Source organism: Anarrhichthys ocellatus, unplaced genomic scaffold, assembly GCF_004355925.1.
Source record: "Anarrhichthys ocellatus isolate YVR2014 unplaced genomic scaffold, GSC_Weel_1.0 scaffold1067, whole genome shotgun sequence".
In the NCBI taxonomy this organism is placed as follows: domain Eukaryota; kingdom Metazoa; phylum Chordata; class Actinopteri; order Perciformes; family Anarhichadidae; genus Anarrhichthys; species Anarrhichthys ocellatus.
This window is the reverse complement of record NW_022281041.1, coordinates 1-13,914: the sequence shown is the minus strand read 5'-3', so window position 1 is coordinate 13,914 and position 13,914 is coordinate 1. Positions and strand designations below refer to the sequence as shown.

Genomic DNA, 13,914 nt, shown 5'->3' with positions numbered 1-13,914 from the left:
GGCAGCGTAGTCAGCAGCTCCTGTGTCCTGCCAGGTCAAATGTTTTTGTCAGTGGAGTCTGATGAGTTTGAAGAGAGCATAGATGGCTATAACAGCGTCTGGGCTGTCAAACTCACACAAGTTGATTTAGGTTACACATTTAAAGTCTGAATTAATTCAGATTGAGTATTGAACTAAAACAATGGCTATATGCGACGATAGGTCTCTCTCACTCTGGTGGATGGCACACTGTCGGCATACTCGTAGGACAGGCCAGAGCCGAAGAGAAAGTTCTGAACTGGTGAATATGACAAGGTCTCTGAAATCACACTTGCAAGTGCGACTTAAAAACAAGTGGTTCATGCACAAGGCCTTTTGTATGTTCAATTATGATACGAATAATTGTTGTTTTTTTATACAGCGCTTTTCAAAACAAAGCAACAAAGTACTTTATATGGTTGAATCAGGCTTAAAAGAGTTCAGGACTGGAATGAGGCACAATCAGATAAACCAAGATGTCTCCATGTACAATAGAGATGCAATGGACACAACGATCTGCTGCCTTATCGCTGATCTCATAGACTCATAGACTGTATGAATGTTTTTACAGGCCAGCAGCGCTACCGAGGAGGTTGTTCAGCATCGCTCTGAGGCACAGCACTCCTCTGACTGGTATGACGCAGTTTCCTCCGGCTACAAAATACCTCAGTGCATTGTTTGAAACTAATGGCACTAAATGGACTTTGTGTTTAACTAGTGGTCATTAACAGCTTTTGGACTGAGTGCTGTTTAATTAACCATAACTATACTGTATACCTGCAGACAAGAGTGAATGGCAGAAGGACACTAGCATGCTCTTTTTATTTCTGCACTTCTTCCTCCTAATAAATTTGCGACGTCTTCCTCCTCCTCCCTCTCTCTCTGTTCCCTCCTCCAGCTCTAGCCTGGCTAAACTCACAGAGCAGCTTCAGGCCACACAGGGCAGGTGAGCCCACAGCTCTGTGTGGCTTTCTTTTTCTCACCGTGTGCATGCCTTGTTGCTACAGTTCTGTCTCTTCGCTGCTGTGTGGCTGTTACTTGTGCCACCTGCCTGTCTCTTATTGTCATGCTCAGTTTGTTTCCTGTATGTCTATTTTTTTTGTCAGTTGTTGACTTCCAAATAAGGCATGCTTTACATTTTCTGTTTCTGTCATGTTGTATTATACAGTTGTGTGAAAAAGTGTTTGCCCCCTTCCTGATTTCTTATTTCTTTGCATGTTTGTCACACTTAAATGTTTCAGATCATCAAACAAATTTAAATATTAGACAAAGATAACACAAGTAAACACAAAATGCAGTTTTTAAATGGTTTTTATTATTAAGGGGGAAACAAAAATCCAAACCTACATGGCCCTGAGTGAAAAAGTGATTGCCACCCCCTGTTAAAACATAAATTAACTGTGGTTTATCACATCTTTGGAAAGCTGAGTTCAATTTCTCTAGCCACACCCAGGCCTGATTACTGCCACACCTGTTGTCAATCAAGAAATCAGTTAAATAGGACCTGCCTGACAAAGTGAGGTAGACCAAAAGATCCTCAAAAGCTAGACATCATGCTGCGATCCAAAGAAATTCAGGAACAAATGACAAACAAAGTAATTGAGATCTATCAGTCTGGAAAAGGTTACAAAGCCATTTCTAAAGCTTTGGGACTCCAGCGAACCACAGTGAGAGCCATTATCCACAAATGGCGAAAACATGGAACAGTGGTGAACCTTCCCAGGAGTGGCCGGCCGACCAAAATTACCCCAAGAGCGCAGCGACGACTCATCCAAGAGGTCACAAAAGACCCCAGAACAACATCCAAAGAACTGCAGGCCTCACTTGCCTCAATTAAGGTCAGTGTTCATGACTCCACCATAAGAAAGAGACTGGGCAAAAATGGCCTGCATGGCAGTTCCAAGACGAAAACCACTGCTGAGCAAAAAGAACATAAAGGCTCGTCTCAGTTTTGCCAGAAAACATCTTGATGATCCCCAAGACTTTTGGGAAAATACTCTGTGGACTGACAAGACAAAAGTTGAACTTTTTGGAAGGTGTATGTCCCATTACATCTGGCGTAAAAGTAGCACGGCATTTCAGAAAAGGAACATCATACCAACAGTAAAATATGGTGGTGGTAGTGTGATGGTCTGGGGCTGTTTTGCTGCTTCAGGACCTGGAAGACTTGCTGTGGTAAATGGAACCATGAATTCTGCTGTCTACCAAAAAATCCTGAAGGAGAATGTCCGGCCATCTGTTCGTGACCTCAAGCTGAAGCGCACTTGGGTTCTGCAGCAGGACAATGATCCAAAACACACCAGCAAGTCCACCTCTGAATGGCTTAAGAAAAACAAAATGAAGACTTTGGAGTGGCCTAGTCAAAGTCCCGACCTGAATCCGATTGAGATGCTGTGGCATGACCTTAAAAAGGCGGTTCATGCTCGAAAACCCTCCAATGTGGCTGAATTACAACAATTCTGCAAAGATGAGTGGGCCAAAATTCCTCTACAGCGCTGTAAAAGACTCATTGCCAGTTATCGCAAACGCTTGATTGCAGTTGTTGCTGCTAAGGGTGGCCCAACCAGTTATTAGGTTTAGGGGGCAATCACTTTTTCACACAGGGCCATGTAGGTTTGGATTTTTTTTTTCCCCTTAATAATAAAAACCTTCATTTAAAAACTGCATTTTGTGTTTACTTGTGTTATCTTTGTCTAATATTTAAATTTGTTTGATGATCTGAAACATTTAAGTGTGACAAACATGCAAAAAAATAAGAAATCAGGAAGGGGGCAAACACTTTTTCACACAACTGTGTGTATATATATATATACCATTACAATGTATTACTCATTCAGTGATCAAGGCATTTTAATTTCCTTCAAACTTGCAGGTCTTTACATTAGAGTGTTTGTTACTTACTTTTTTAACATCATACTGGCAAACCCAATTGGAGAGAAAATAGTTTCACAAATATTGCTGAGTGGGATGATTTGAGTGCAGTATTTATACAATTATTTTCTTTAAATATAATGAGGCCTGTATTTGTGGTCTACATTGTATTAACCCTCACTAGGGACATGTTTGGCTTGATTCTTATAGAAGTATTTTAGTTGTGTGTATGCATATATGTTGGGAAGGGTGTGAGGTTTTTTTCTTCAGATTCTGTAAGTTCAGTTCAACCTCAGCTCCTACAAAAAGTATAATAAACTGTAGCAAGATACACTGACTCAGACTCTTGGGGACAGAAATGTTCCCATGGAAACCCATTAAAACCACAATGGTTGGTCCCATGACCATAACAGAATAAAATCATGCATTATATTACATCAGGCTTTCAGTCTACAGCCCTGGCTTCAAAATGGTATTTTTAACTATTTTCCACGGGACTGAATCATGTTCTCATGTTTGTCCTCTGGGGCAAACGGATGCTATTTTCCTGGTTTCCACGAGGGGCTTTGCTGCTGTAATATGGAGCACTGCAGTCTTTGATTGAGTCTTTGTTGCTAATCAGTGACATATCCCTGACTGTGAAAAAAGAAATGGTATACAGAAAATAATTCAAGTTTTGTGTTTTCATTTTCATGAAAAACCACAGTGGCAAGAAACTGGCTTTTAAATGGTGAAAATTCTGAAAATCAATTAATATTTGGTAGTTATGATCAGGACTGATGCTGGTTAAAAAAATTAAGTGATTTTTTTTATTTATTTTTTTTATTTTATTTATTTATTTTTTAAATATATGTGACACTACAGCAGAAATACAAATGCATCCAAATCCGCGTTAATGCTAATACATGACATATTTTGCGGCTGTTTTTTAAAGCAGACATTTTCGTCACATCAGAGCAATTTATTTAAAGTGAGGCACAAGGGTTAAAATTACAATTCCGATACAAAAATGATCATGTGTTTGCCCTACCTTATCATAGTGATACATATTTGTGTATATATATTGGTATTTACCCCAGTTTAGTCATGATCTGTTGTGTCCGTAGGTATCGTGACTTGGAGGAGAAGCTTGATTACCTGCAGAAGAGCTCAGCTCAGCGGGACAGAACTGAAGCTCTGCTCAAACAGAAGGACAAGGACTGTGCCCAGGTATGAACTGTAAACTGCTTTGGTTTTTACTCCTCAATCCAAGATGTTTAAATCGTCAACTACTAGATGATGGAGCTGTAGCAAGCAGCCTTAAAATATCAACTGCTACCCCGATAACTTAAAGCTTTCCATATTTTTACAGCTGGCCAAGGACTGTGAGGCTCTAAAAGCTCAAGCAACTTCCCTCTTAGGAGAGCTGAACGAGAGACGGAGCTGCCTGGAGAAAAGCGAGCATGAACGCAAAGTGTTGGAAGAAAAGTAAGCTGTCATGACGGCATAAGTGAATACATAAGGCTTCTCTGTGTTCACCTGTAGGTGTGCATGTGTGTTGACGTTTTTTCCTCTCTATCTGTGTTAGGCTGTGCAGTAAGATGAAGGCCCTGCAGGTGGCAGAGCGGGAGCTGGAGCAGCAGAGGAAGCAGCATCATGTGGCCATGGACAAGCTGCTGCTGCAGACCCAGAGCCTGGAGCAGGCCCTGAAGACCGAGAGACACGTCGTCACAGAGGAGAAGTGGGTCCAACACACAAATCATTCACATCATTATTATTTTCAGGCCTTCAAGGTGTCTGTAACAATGCAACACAGTTGTCATGCTCAATTTTCCTTCTAAAAATGTGATGTTGAATGCTTCACTGTGGTAATAAATACTTCCTGATTTAGTTCAAAATTCTTCAATACTGTTAGCAGCACATCGGATATTTGATAACAATACTGTATGGAAAAATGTTGCATCCTTTTTTTTTTTCTCAGGAAAAAACTGACCCAGTTGCAACATGCCTACACATGTCTCTTTAGAGACTATGATTCTAAACTGAAGAGTGAGGTAAAAACACATCCAAACATCTATTTACTCAAATTACTTTTGCTATTTAGATTCTGGATTCATGTGGTAACATCTGTCTGTGTTTGTCTTCCAGGGAGGAGATCTGTGCAGCCGACTAGAGGAGGCGGAGCAAGCGCTGGCCCTGAAGCAGGACCTGATTGATAAACTGAAGGAGGAGGTGGAGCAACAGAAAGGCTCCCTGGAGACTGTTCCGGTCCTCACTGCACAGGTACAGTCACACAGCTGTGGAGCACAACTGCACACAAATCTCTTTCTTCATGGAGACTGTGTAGTTTGTTCATTTTTATCAAGCAAAGTATCGCCTCAGTGTTCACTTTAGTAAATACCAATGGACGCATCACTGTTTGTAACTGTGTGCAGTCACACAGGGCACTGCTACTGACTTCTTCCATCTATAGTCATTTGGGTCTTTAGTTGGTTTATACGACTATATTCAGCTGTAAACAACCACCTCTCTGCTAGAGGGTTGTCACACAGTGTTTTTTGGTGGTAACAGTAAATGCAGTATAATACTATGTTGTGTGAATAGGGCAAACATTAAACTAATAGATTTCACCATAGCACTTAAACATGTGACTACTGACACTAAGACATACTTTTTTTGGTATTATTAGTTTTCTGAATATGTAGGTGTGAATATGTAAATGAGGCATTGTCTTATTAAATCTGTGCTCATATGCATAAATGTCCAGAACATAAATGTGAACATTGGATAAAGCCAGGTTCAAAATTCTTGTTTCATTTTGTTGACATATTAGTCATAGGTTTTTGCAGAGGGAATTTTGGATTTTCTTTCTTCATCCTTTTTCTCCGTGTTTTTAGTGTGAATCGTGTATAAATCAGGCTATGGATGATATATGAACAAACCCCTCTGTAAACAACTTCAGAATATAGAGAGGAAGGGAACTGTAAAGTTTGTGAATGTAAGCTACTGAAGTGGAGATTTCTGGCTCAGTCTGAGAAAAAAGTAATTTTAAAGATTTGTTTAGACACAAAAACATGGTGAAAATAGGGCCCAGTTTAAAAATACCAACGTTAGCCTTTAAGCTAAGTAAACACTTGACTGGAAATCATCCTGAGCATCATGGCAGTTCATTTAGCCCGTCCTATGAGTTACTTGTCAGGTGCTAATCAGCCTGAATCAGCCGCGCCCACATTTTAACATGCTTATATAGCACAAGTACATTGAACTGAAACTAAATAGCGGCGTCTCCCTCCCTCTCTCACTGTCTTTGTGTTCCTGCAGGCTGAGATCTACAAAGCAGACTTCCTAGCAGAGCGAGAAGCCAGAGAGAAGCTGAACCAGAAGAAGGAGGAGCTGCAGGATCAGCTGACTCAGGCCCTGTCTGAGATTGACAGGCACAAACAGGAAGCCACATCACGGTAAAAACAACAAAAACAAAGTTATCTGCGAGAGGGGGGGAGAGCACAATGCAGCTCCTTTTGCATTATGATAATTATTTGTGTCCTGAATGTGGGCGTGTGGATGTTTATGCACCAGACATACAGTTTTTCTTGCTGTCATTTCTGATCCAGGGTTACATAGTCATTGTGTGCTGAATTCCTCCCCTGCCTTCTAATCAGCATTTCGAGGTGACTTTAGCTTTACTGCAGCTGTGTTTGAAGGCAGGGCTGTTGGCACATCATCCAGAATGACCCTTCATATCTGAAGTCGGAGCTAAAGCTACAACTTTGCTCTGTGTATGAAGAAATATTGATATTTCTGGACATTCTTTAAATTGTGATTACACATGACGGTTGTATTGGTCCACCTCTGTTTCAGTGCACGTATGGAGCAAATGAAGCTGAGGCACGTGGAAGACTTCCCAACGCGGGCCCCACACATTCCCCCTCCACAAGGTACATTACTGTTATCTATGCGCATGTTATTTTGAATGTATTGGTTGTAAAGTCTTTCATGCATGCATTGAAATGTCAGAGAAGCCTGTGTGGCCCCAGGTTAGAACCACTGTACTAAAGCACAGTATTTAAGTACATGTACGGTTACTTCTCACCACTGAGTATTGTCTACTAGCTGTTGTGCAGCTTACCAATGAAACTCCTGCCTATTCAAGAAAATGGCTATTTCTGGTCGACTGAAAACAAAAAAAGGGAAATAGAACTTTTTAATGGGTTTATCAAGGTGTTTATTCCTGGTAAGAAGTTGTTTTAACATAATTTCTTTCCCCGGTGCAGCTTTCAACACGGTGCCCCCTGCCCCCTCGTTCCGAAATCAGGGGTTGATACCAGTCGGTGATCAAGGGGCAGCCGGAGCTGAGGAGCTGCCAGATTTATGTTGTCCTAAGTGCCACTACCAGGCTCCAGATATGGACACGCTGCAGATACATGTCATGGACTGTATACAGTAACATGAGCATAGTTCAGCACGCCATGACGCCAACACACACAGATATATACAGTATATATATACATACAGTATATTGACGGTCCTTGTGTCTACTCTCTGCACATCCTGGAAAAACATGTTGGTAGTTGCACCTTACTCCCTCTGCCATGTAAAGAAACAAACCTGAATACATACTGTGGATCTTACCATTTTAAAAATGACCAGCATCAATCAGATGAAAGAAATAAAAGAATGACAGCCAGATAATCAGCATGGTATGTTCCCAGAGGTGCTCCGTGGATTCCAAATCTGCTGTAGCTTTTCCATTTCTGCAACCCGTCCTTTTCTCGTCATTCTTATTTCTCTTAATCACCCCCCCTCCCCCATGCCTAGCCTCTTAGATGGCACACTGATGCACCTGTTCATCAGTATATGTTTATGATCCCTGATATATCGTCCCTCCTCAACCGAGGAGGTAACTACATACTGTGCAATACGTGTGTTTGACTGCATCATCCGTTGTATACACATTAGTAATCATTGGGCATAAGGTGAAACAAGTGACAATTCAGAGGGGTACTTTTCCCTCCAAAGGAGAAAACACATGACAATGTGAATAACCTAGTGAGCTTTAAATAATATAGAATATTCAAATATGTTCTGGTCATACATGTTGCTGTCTACATTGCCTCAAAACCTGTATTATGTATTAGAGATGGATTTACTCTTATTGAAAAAAAGTAGCCATTCTCTGTTCTGTGCCTGTGTAGACCACTGCTTTATCTCTGATGCTAGACCTGACCTTTAACACAACATGGCTCTGTGTGTGCCCCTTATTCTGTCTTCTCTCTACCTGTGGCACCTAGCTATGTATCTATCCCAAGGTAAGCACATTGAGGGTCTTTTAAACTTTGTGTGAATATTGTCAGTAATTATAGATCATTTGGGGCAAAGAATCTCGTTTCAAAACTGTTGGAAGATTTACGAAATAAAATAATGAGAAATCAGTTCTTCAGTCATCCTTGAGTGTGTTTTGTCGTGCACCCATTGTCCATCCTTCCATGCCCTGGTATCCAAGAAGAGGAGAGACAACGTCCTGCTTTAGTCCAGGTTCTCGCGAGCGTCATAGGATCAAATTTGTCCAAACGGGGTCCGTTTAGGTTCACAAAAAGACGTGAGGACAGGCTCGCTTTGAGCAACCTATTGCGTGTCTGGCTGGCTGTGTCAATTAACGTAACTGCATTAAACCGTCCCTCACACTCGCAATTCATATACGCATGTGAATACATTTTTTGCAGTTTGAATAATGAAAACTGCTGGGCGTTAGTACGCGAAGATACATTTTAGGAACAACTGCAAGTTAAAAATAGTCTTATTTTAGAGACCCCCACCAAAATTTTGCAATTGAGGCTTTCACGGGGTCTGAAATACTATCAAGGGGTTGGACCCCTCAGGCCCCCCTGTGATTTACGACGATTCGGTGAAAATCACAATTGTTCTTTTAGTTTATGTTCACTTCATCTCAACGGCAATTGTCTTACATAGTTTTAAAGTTCATATCTCGTAACAGACATCATATAAATGGCAGTGATATAACTTGCTGTGTGCGAGGGCAGGTCAGATGTGACGTTTACAACCGTACTGTGCTGCGTCAAGTTGAACAGCGAGACACAAAAAGAGACCGGAAATAGTAAATTCCGCCTTCAAAGTAAGACGTATACGCCTGTATCTCATCACGACTGTGCTGTCGCTATGACTTTAATTTGCGTTTTTCCTAATGTAGTAATTCAACTCCAAATTCAAAGGCATTTGGTGTAAGTGTGCAGTCTATCCACGAATAAATTAATCCATGAATCTTGTATAGATATGCACTGTATCGATTTACACAGCGAAGGTTCTGACAGGAAGTTGCATTGGTCCGGTTTGAATTTACACTAGTCTCTTGTTTCAACCAGCGCTCGCCGGACACACGCGCCATTCATCCTTGCGTCTTTATCTGCCGGTGTACGCGACTGGCGTTGTGTGTTTGAAGTGGTCTTTAGCCAGGCATGTCAGGCTCAACTTCCCCGCCTCCCTCGGCAGAGGCTGTGGGAGCCGAGGGGTGTTTTCCCCCCGGATACAAACCTTTCAAACCCGAGGAACACGGCCTGGAGCGCGGGTTCCGTCTCACAGCGTTTTCGGACTTGAAAGGATGAGGCTGCAAGGTCCCGCAGGAGGCTCTGCTCAAACTCCTGGCGGGACTGGAGGCGGACCGGGCCGACGGGACAGGGAAGGCCGGAGACCAAGCATCAGAGTTCGGCCAACAATTGTCCGGCCCTCGACTCGGTAAGAAACAAAGTCGGAATTAGCAGAGCTAGCTCCCATGTCAGAAACCCTGGTGGTTAATGTCAGTAATCTAGCGTAACTGTTGCTAACAATGTTAGCTTGTGTTAAGTCATATGGCAGCTCATATGACAGATGGGCAGCTATGGGTGAATAAAGACTATTTGTTTAAGTCCTAAGCTATTAAATGTGTTAACATATAAACTAATTACAGTGTTAAGTTATTAATGAGCATAAAATATGCAATAGATCACGTTAGTAACCGCGCTAACTAGCTAAGAGGACACAAGTTACGCGAGTTGTCAAGTTACCATAGGTATGATTCAGCAGAAATATTTCGATGCGTTCAGTGCAAAGTTCACGCTTTTGGTCAAACATTTCCACTAGTAAAAGAGTTTCACAATATTGAGTGGAAGTGCTGTTTAGTTTACTGCTTTTAGAGGCGTAGCAATAGTATGAGGACAGCTTTGTATGTAGCTAACTACTGAGTGACCACAAACACAAACTCCAGCATTGAAACGCAATTTCATATAACCGTCATTCAAAAAATACTACCTTTAGTAAACAACACCGCCACTAGTACACATACAAACTAATAACGCAGTATTCTCACACTCAACAAAATAAAATACACCAACTAATAATACTAAGGAGTTCGTAATTATTGCAAGGCTGTTGTATTTCATTGCAAAACATTGTTTCAGGTGTAGGGATGGACTGCTGTGTGATTCCTCTGCGGCATGGCGGGCTCTCCCTGGTCCAGACCACAGACTTCTTCTACCCTCTGGTGGAGGATCCCTACATGATGGTGTGTTTTCCTTTGTGATGCACTCTCATACGTGGGTTTTTATTGCCTTTTTCCCCCTTGCCCTAAAAGAACTGCACTCTTAAGCAATATGTACAATATGTAATATCTGTTCAATATGTACAGTATAGCAACAGTAATCGGCTGCACAATGTGAACCTGATTTGTGCGTAAGTCATCTGCACTTTGAGCTTGCTTTACATAAGCAATATGGATTTTAATGTTTTCACGCCGCTGCATGTTGGAAAACTGTGGCCGAAGGCACGATGTTCTCGGGTTGTCTTTACATCCCGCTCTCGTGAGCGCAATATCTCAGCAACACCTGGAAGGAATATTTTCTAATTTAGCACTGCTGGACTCAAGGATGAACTGATTAGAGTTTTGAGGTTAAAGGTCATGTTCACTGTGATCTCAAGTCCCTCCCCCTTCATATCTTATCAACACCTTGCCTGTTTTGACTAGTTTTCTGCTCTCTGTCACATTCTCTGTCTATCTGTCTGTCTCAGGGCAGGATAGCGTGCGCTAATGTCCTCAGTGATCTCTACGCCATGGGCATCACGGAGTGTGACAACATGCTGATGCTACTGAGTGTCAGCCAGAAGATGAACGACAAGGTAGCATTATGTGTGTTCCTGGGTGGACACTTTGCTTTCATTCATCGATGTTGCGTCTCCTCTACTAATCTAGTTGGGAGACGCGTTACAATGAGTGCATTATATGTTTGGAAGTGAATTTTGACTTGTGGATTTTACACATATATATATATATATGTGGATTTCTTCGAGGTGAAGTAGGGTGTTCTATCATGATTCACGGCTGTCTGTGTGTGCATGTATGGCACAGGACCGTGAGCGGGTGATGCCGCAGATGATTCAAGGGTTCCGTGATGCAGCAGAGGAGGGGGGGACTTCTGTGACAGGTGGCCAGACCGTGATCAACCCCTGGATCATCGTGGGAGGAGTCGCATCCGTCGTCTGCCAGCCTAATGAGTTCATCATGTGAGTCCGTTAAACAGTCGCTGTGTCTCTGCATCTTTGGTAACTTGTAACAATGAAAGGCTCTCATTCTTTGATATCTCGTGTTATTTAGTGATGAGGCATTTAAAATCCCCTTTTTCGTGTACACACACCTTGCCTCATGTAAGTTGAACTTCAGTTAGAGATGTCTTAGGTTTCCCAGAATGCATTTCATCAGCCCGTACCTGAATGTAGTGGACCTTGTTGATTTCAGCCAGAAGGGGTTGTATAGAAATAATGAAAGCCTGCTTTGTTGGTATTATTCTGTGTTGATGACAGCTGCCACAGCCTCAACACTAACTCAACATGTCCCTCTGATCTATAGACCTTTGTCCACAGTGGACATTTAGTGAAGTTTATTTATTTAGACCCATTTACAGTTTGTAAACAACGTAGGTAAGTGTGTGCACGCAGTCTGCAACAGAAGTTCAGCAAAGTGCAATAGCTTGTCAAACTATGGAAGGACGTTAACCACCACAGACGGCCCTGCTTGCCGTGTATTATTCCTGCAGTGGATGACCTAATCAAATTATACTTGGCAAAAAGGAAATTCTCGTGAATTTTGCCTAGAATCAACAAATGATCAGAAGCAGACATTACTGAATAAGGCCAACATACTATTTTAGCTTTTTTGTTGTTGTAAATGTACCACTTTACTCTCAGGGCATAGCCAAGTGTATTTAGAAACAACATGCATACTGATCAAGGAAGGCATTAACTGGCCCATTGAAGGACTCCACCTCTTTATTAATCAGGGCTTTTAGTTGATATGTAATATGCTCCATCTTGTTTCTCAGGCCGGATGGTGCTGTTCCAGGGGACGTCCTGGTTCTAACCAAACCTCTGGGGACGCAGGTGGCTGTGAATGCTCACCAGTGGCTCGATCAGGTCAGCCATGGCTCCGCTCACATGAACAGTATCGTGTGTTATATCGTTTCTACCTTTAGTCGTGTTGTCATTATATTGACCAGTTTCTGTGCTCTCACTCCTCACACTCCTGTCTCTGTTTTTACAGACTGAAAAGTGGAACAAGATCAAGCTAGTCGTCACAAAAGAGGAAGTCAAAGAGGCCTATCAGGAAGCCATGTTCTCCATGGCAACGCTCAACCGCACAGGTACACTGTGCTCTGTTGCTCTGCAGTTATCACTGGTCACAGATATGTACCGACTCTTTCAATTACAAGTGAGGGATGCTTTAATGGCTGGTTCTATGTGGTTCTGCACCACTTATCTGAGTTTACTCTCAGCCTCATGGTCTTTACTTTAGTTGTGAGTGGGGTTGGACCTGTGTAAACATTTTCAAAGCAGTTATTAAGCCGAACACTGGACCGGTGTACCAAATTCTACCACTAAGTGTTGCACTTGGCAGCGGCTCCTAAGTAAACCATAATGAGACTGAAGCCCGATTACAATCCATCCTGACCCGCCACATGGTTTGTTCCAAAGAAACATCTGAGAAACCGTCATTGGAAACTGAACTTTCAAAAAAAAAACAAAAAAAAAAAAAACGGGGAAAGTGAACCATCTGTCAATCAAACTCTTACAGAGCGAGAAAAAAAACTTCTGATGCTATTGCAGCATCTAGTAGGAACAGTCTCATCTCTGTGCTGTCTCACACGTGGTCAGTAAGGGCAGCTGGCTGGCAGCATGATGGAGGGTTTTATAACCCACCTCCACTCCTCACTAATTAGTAAGATCAGTCCACCTGGTGGCGCTCATGCACCACTAAGCTACTTTGCCAAGAATCAATAAACACAAATAAGTTGACTGAACATGCATTGGCCTATTTGGTTTCGTCCAGTTGAAATCTTTCTGTGACTTTTTGTTGTGATCCAAGTTTCTGAAGTGAATTCATGTCTCCAGCGGCAGGCCTAATGCACAAGTTCCAGGCTCACGCTGCAACAGACGTGACAGGTTTTGGGTTGTTGGGACACGCAAACAACCTGGCATCACAGCAACGGAACGAGGTGGCCTTCGTGATCCACAACCTACCAATCTTAGCCAAGATGGCTGCCATCAGTAAAGCCTGTGGAAACCTGTTCAACCTAATTCAGGGCACCTCAGCTGAGACTTCTGGTATGAAAACTGAGATCAACTGTTGTCTGTATTTCTATATAAAGTAGACCATATATTATTCAAACAAGTGTTGACCTGAAATCCATCCCCTCTCCTCCCCTGCAGGCGGGCTGCTGGTGTGTCTACCCAGAGAGCAGGCGGCCAAGTTTTGCTCGGAGATGAAGAGCCAGAGCTCAGCAGCTGGAGGTCAGGGGGCGGCGGGTGGAGCGTGGATAATCGGAATCGTAGAGAAAGGCGACCGCCGCGCTCGCATTATTGACAAGCCCCGCATTATCGAGGTTCCACCACGAGGAAGCCAGGCAGCCAATCAGGATAACAACTCCGCCAGCCCCGCTCCCAGCCCCAATCTGTCATAGACTGTGTGTGTGTGTGTGTGTGTGTGTGTGTGTGTGTGTGTGTGTGTGT

At 42.6% G+C, this 13,914-nt stretch overlaps 2 protein-coding genes across 3 annotated transcripts; both read left to right on the top strand.

Annotated features, from left to right (window-relative positions):
* Positions 1 to 21: 21 nt before the first annotated feature.
* On the top strand, positions 22 to 8,297 carry LOC116377253 (NF-kappa-B essential modulator-like). Of its 2 annotated transcripts, XM_031838841.1 has the most exons (10): positions 22 to 651; positions 917 to 964; positions 3,996 to 4,098; positions 4,241 to 4,356; positions 4,457 to 4,609; positions 4,850 to 4,922; positions 5,017 to 5,151; positions 6,190 to 6,326; positions 6,727 to 6,803; positions 7,140 to 8,297. In XM_031838841.1, exons 1-10 carry the CDS (start codon positions 578 to 580, stop codon positions 7,310 to 7,312), a joined length of 1,089 nt encoding a protein of 362 aa, XP_031694701.1. In that variant the 5' UTR covers positions 22 to 577; the 3' UTR covers positions 7,313 to 8,297. The 2 variants fall into 2 exon arrangements, with proteins under 2 accessions (XP_031694701.1, XP_031694702.1); XM_031838842.1 differs by lacking the exon at positions 917 to 964.
* Positions 8,298 to 9,224: 927 nt separating this feature from the next.
* LOC116377254 (selenide, water dikinase 1-like) lies at positions 9,225 to 13,908 on the top strand. The gene is made up of 8 exons (XM_031838843.1): positions 9,225 to 9,615; positions 10,317 to 10,420; positions 10,924 to 11,031; positions 11,261 to 11,415; positions 12,231 to 12,321; positions 12,449 to 12,548; positions 13,297 to 13,509; positions 13,615 to 13,908. The coding sequence occupies exons 1-8, from the start codon at positions 9,339 to 9,341 to the stop codon at positions 13,863 to 13,865; spliced, it is 1,299 nt and encodes a 432-aa protein (XP_031694703.1). The 5' UTR covers positions 9,225 to 9,338; the 3' UTR covers positions 13,866 to 13,908.
* The last annotated feature ends 6 nt before the right edge of the window (positions 13,909 to 13,914 follow it).

Bases quoted from the DNA above. Each gene is read 5' to 3' on its own strand.
- LOC116377253 (XM_031838841.1), top strand. From the start codon at position 578: ATGTTTTTACAGGCCAGCAGCGCTACCGAGGAGGTTGTTCAGCATCGC. The intron at 4,610-4,849 runs GTGGGTCCAACA...TTTTTTTCTCAG, and splicing joins CACGTCGTCACAGAGGAGAA to GAAAAAACTGACCCAGTTGC. The intron at 6,804-7,139 runs GTACATTACTGT...TCCCCGGTGCAG, and splicing joins ACACATTCCCCCTCCACAAG to CTTTCAACACGGTGCCCCCT.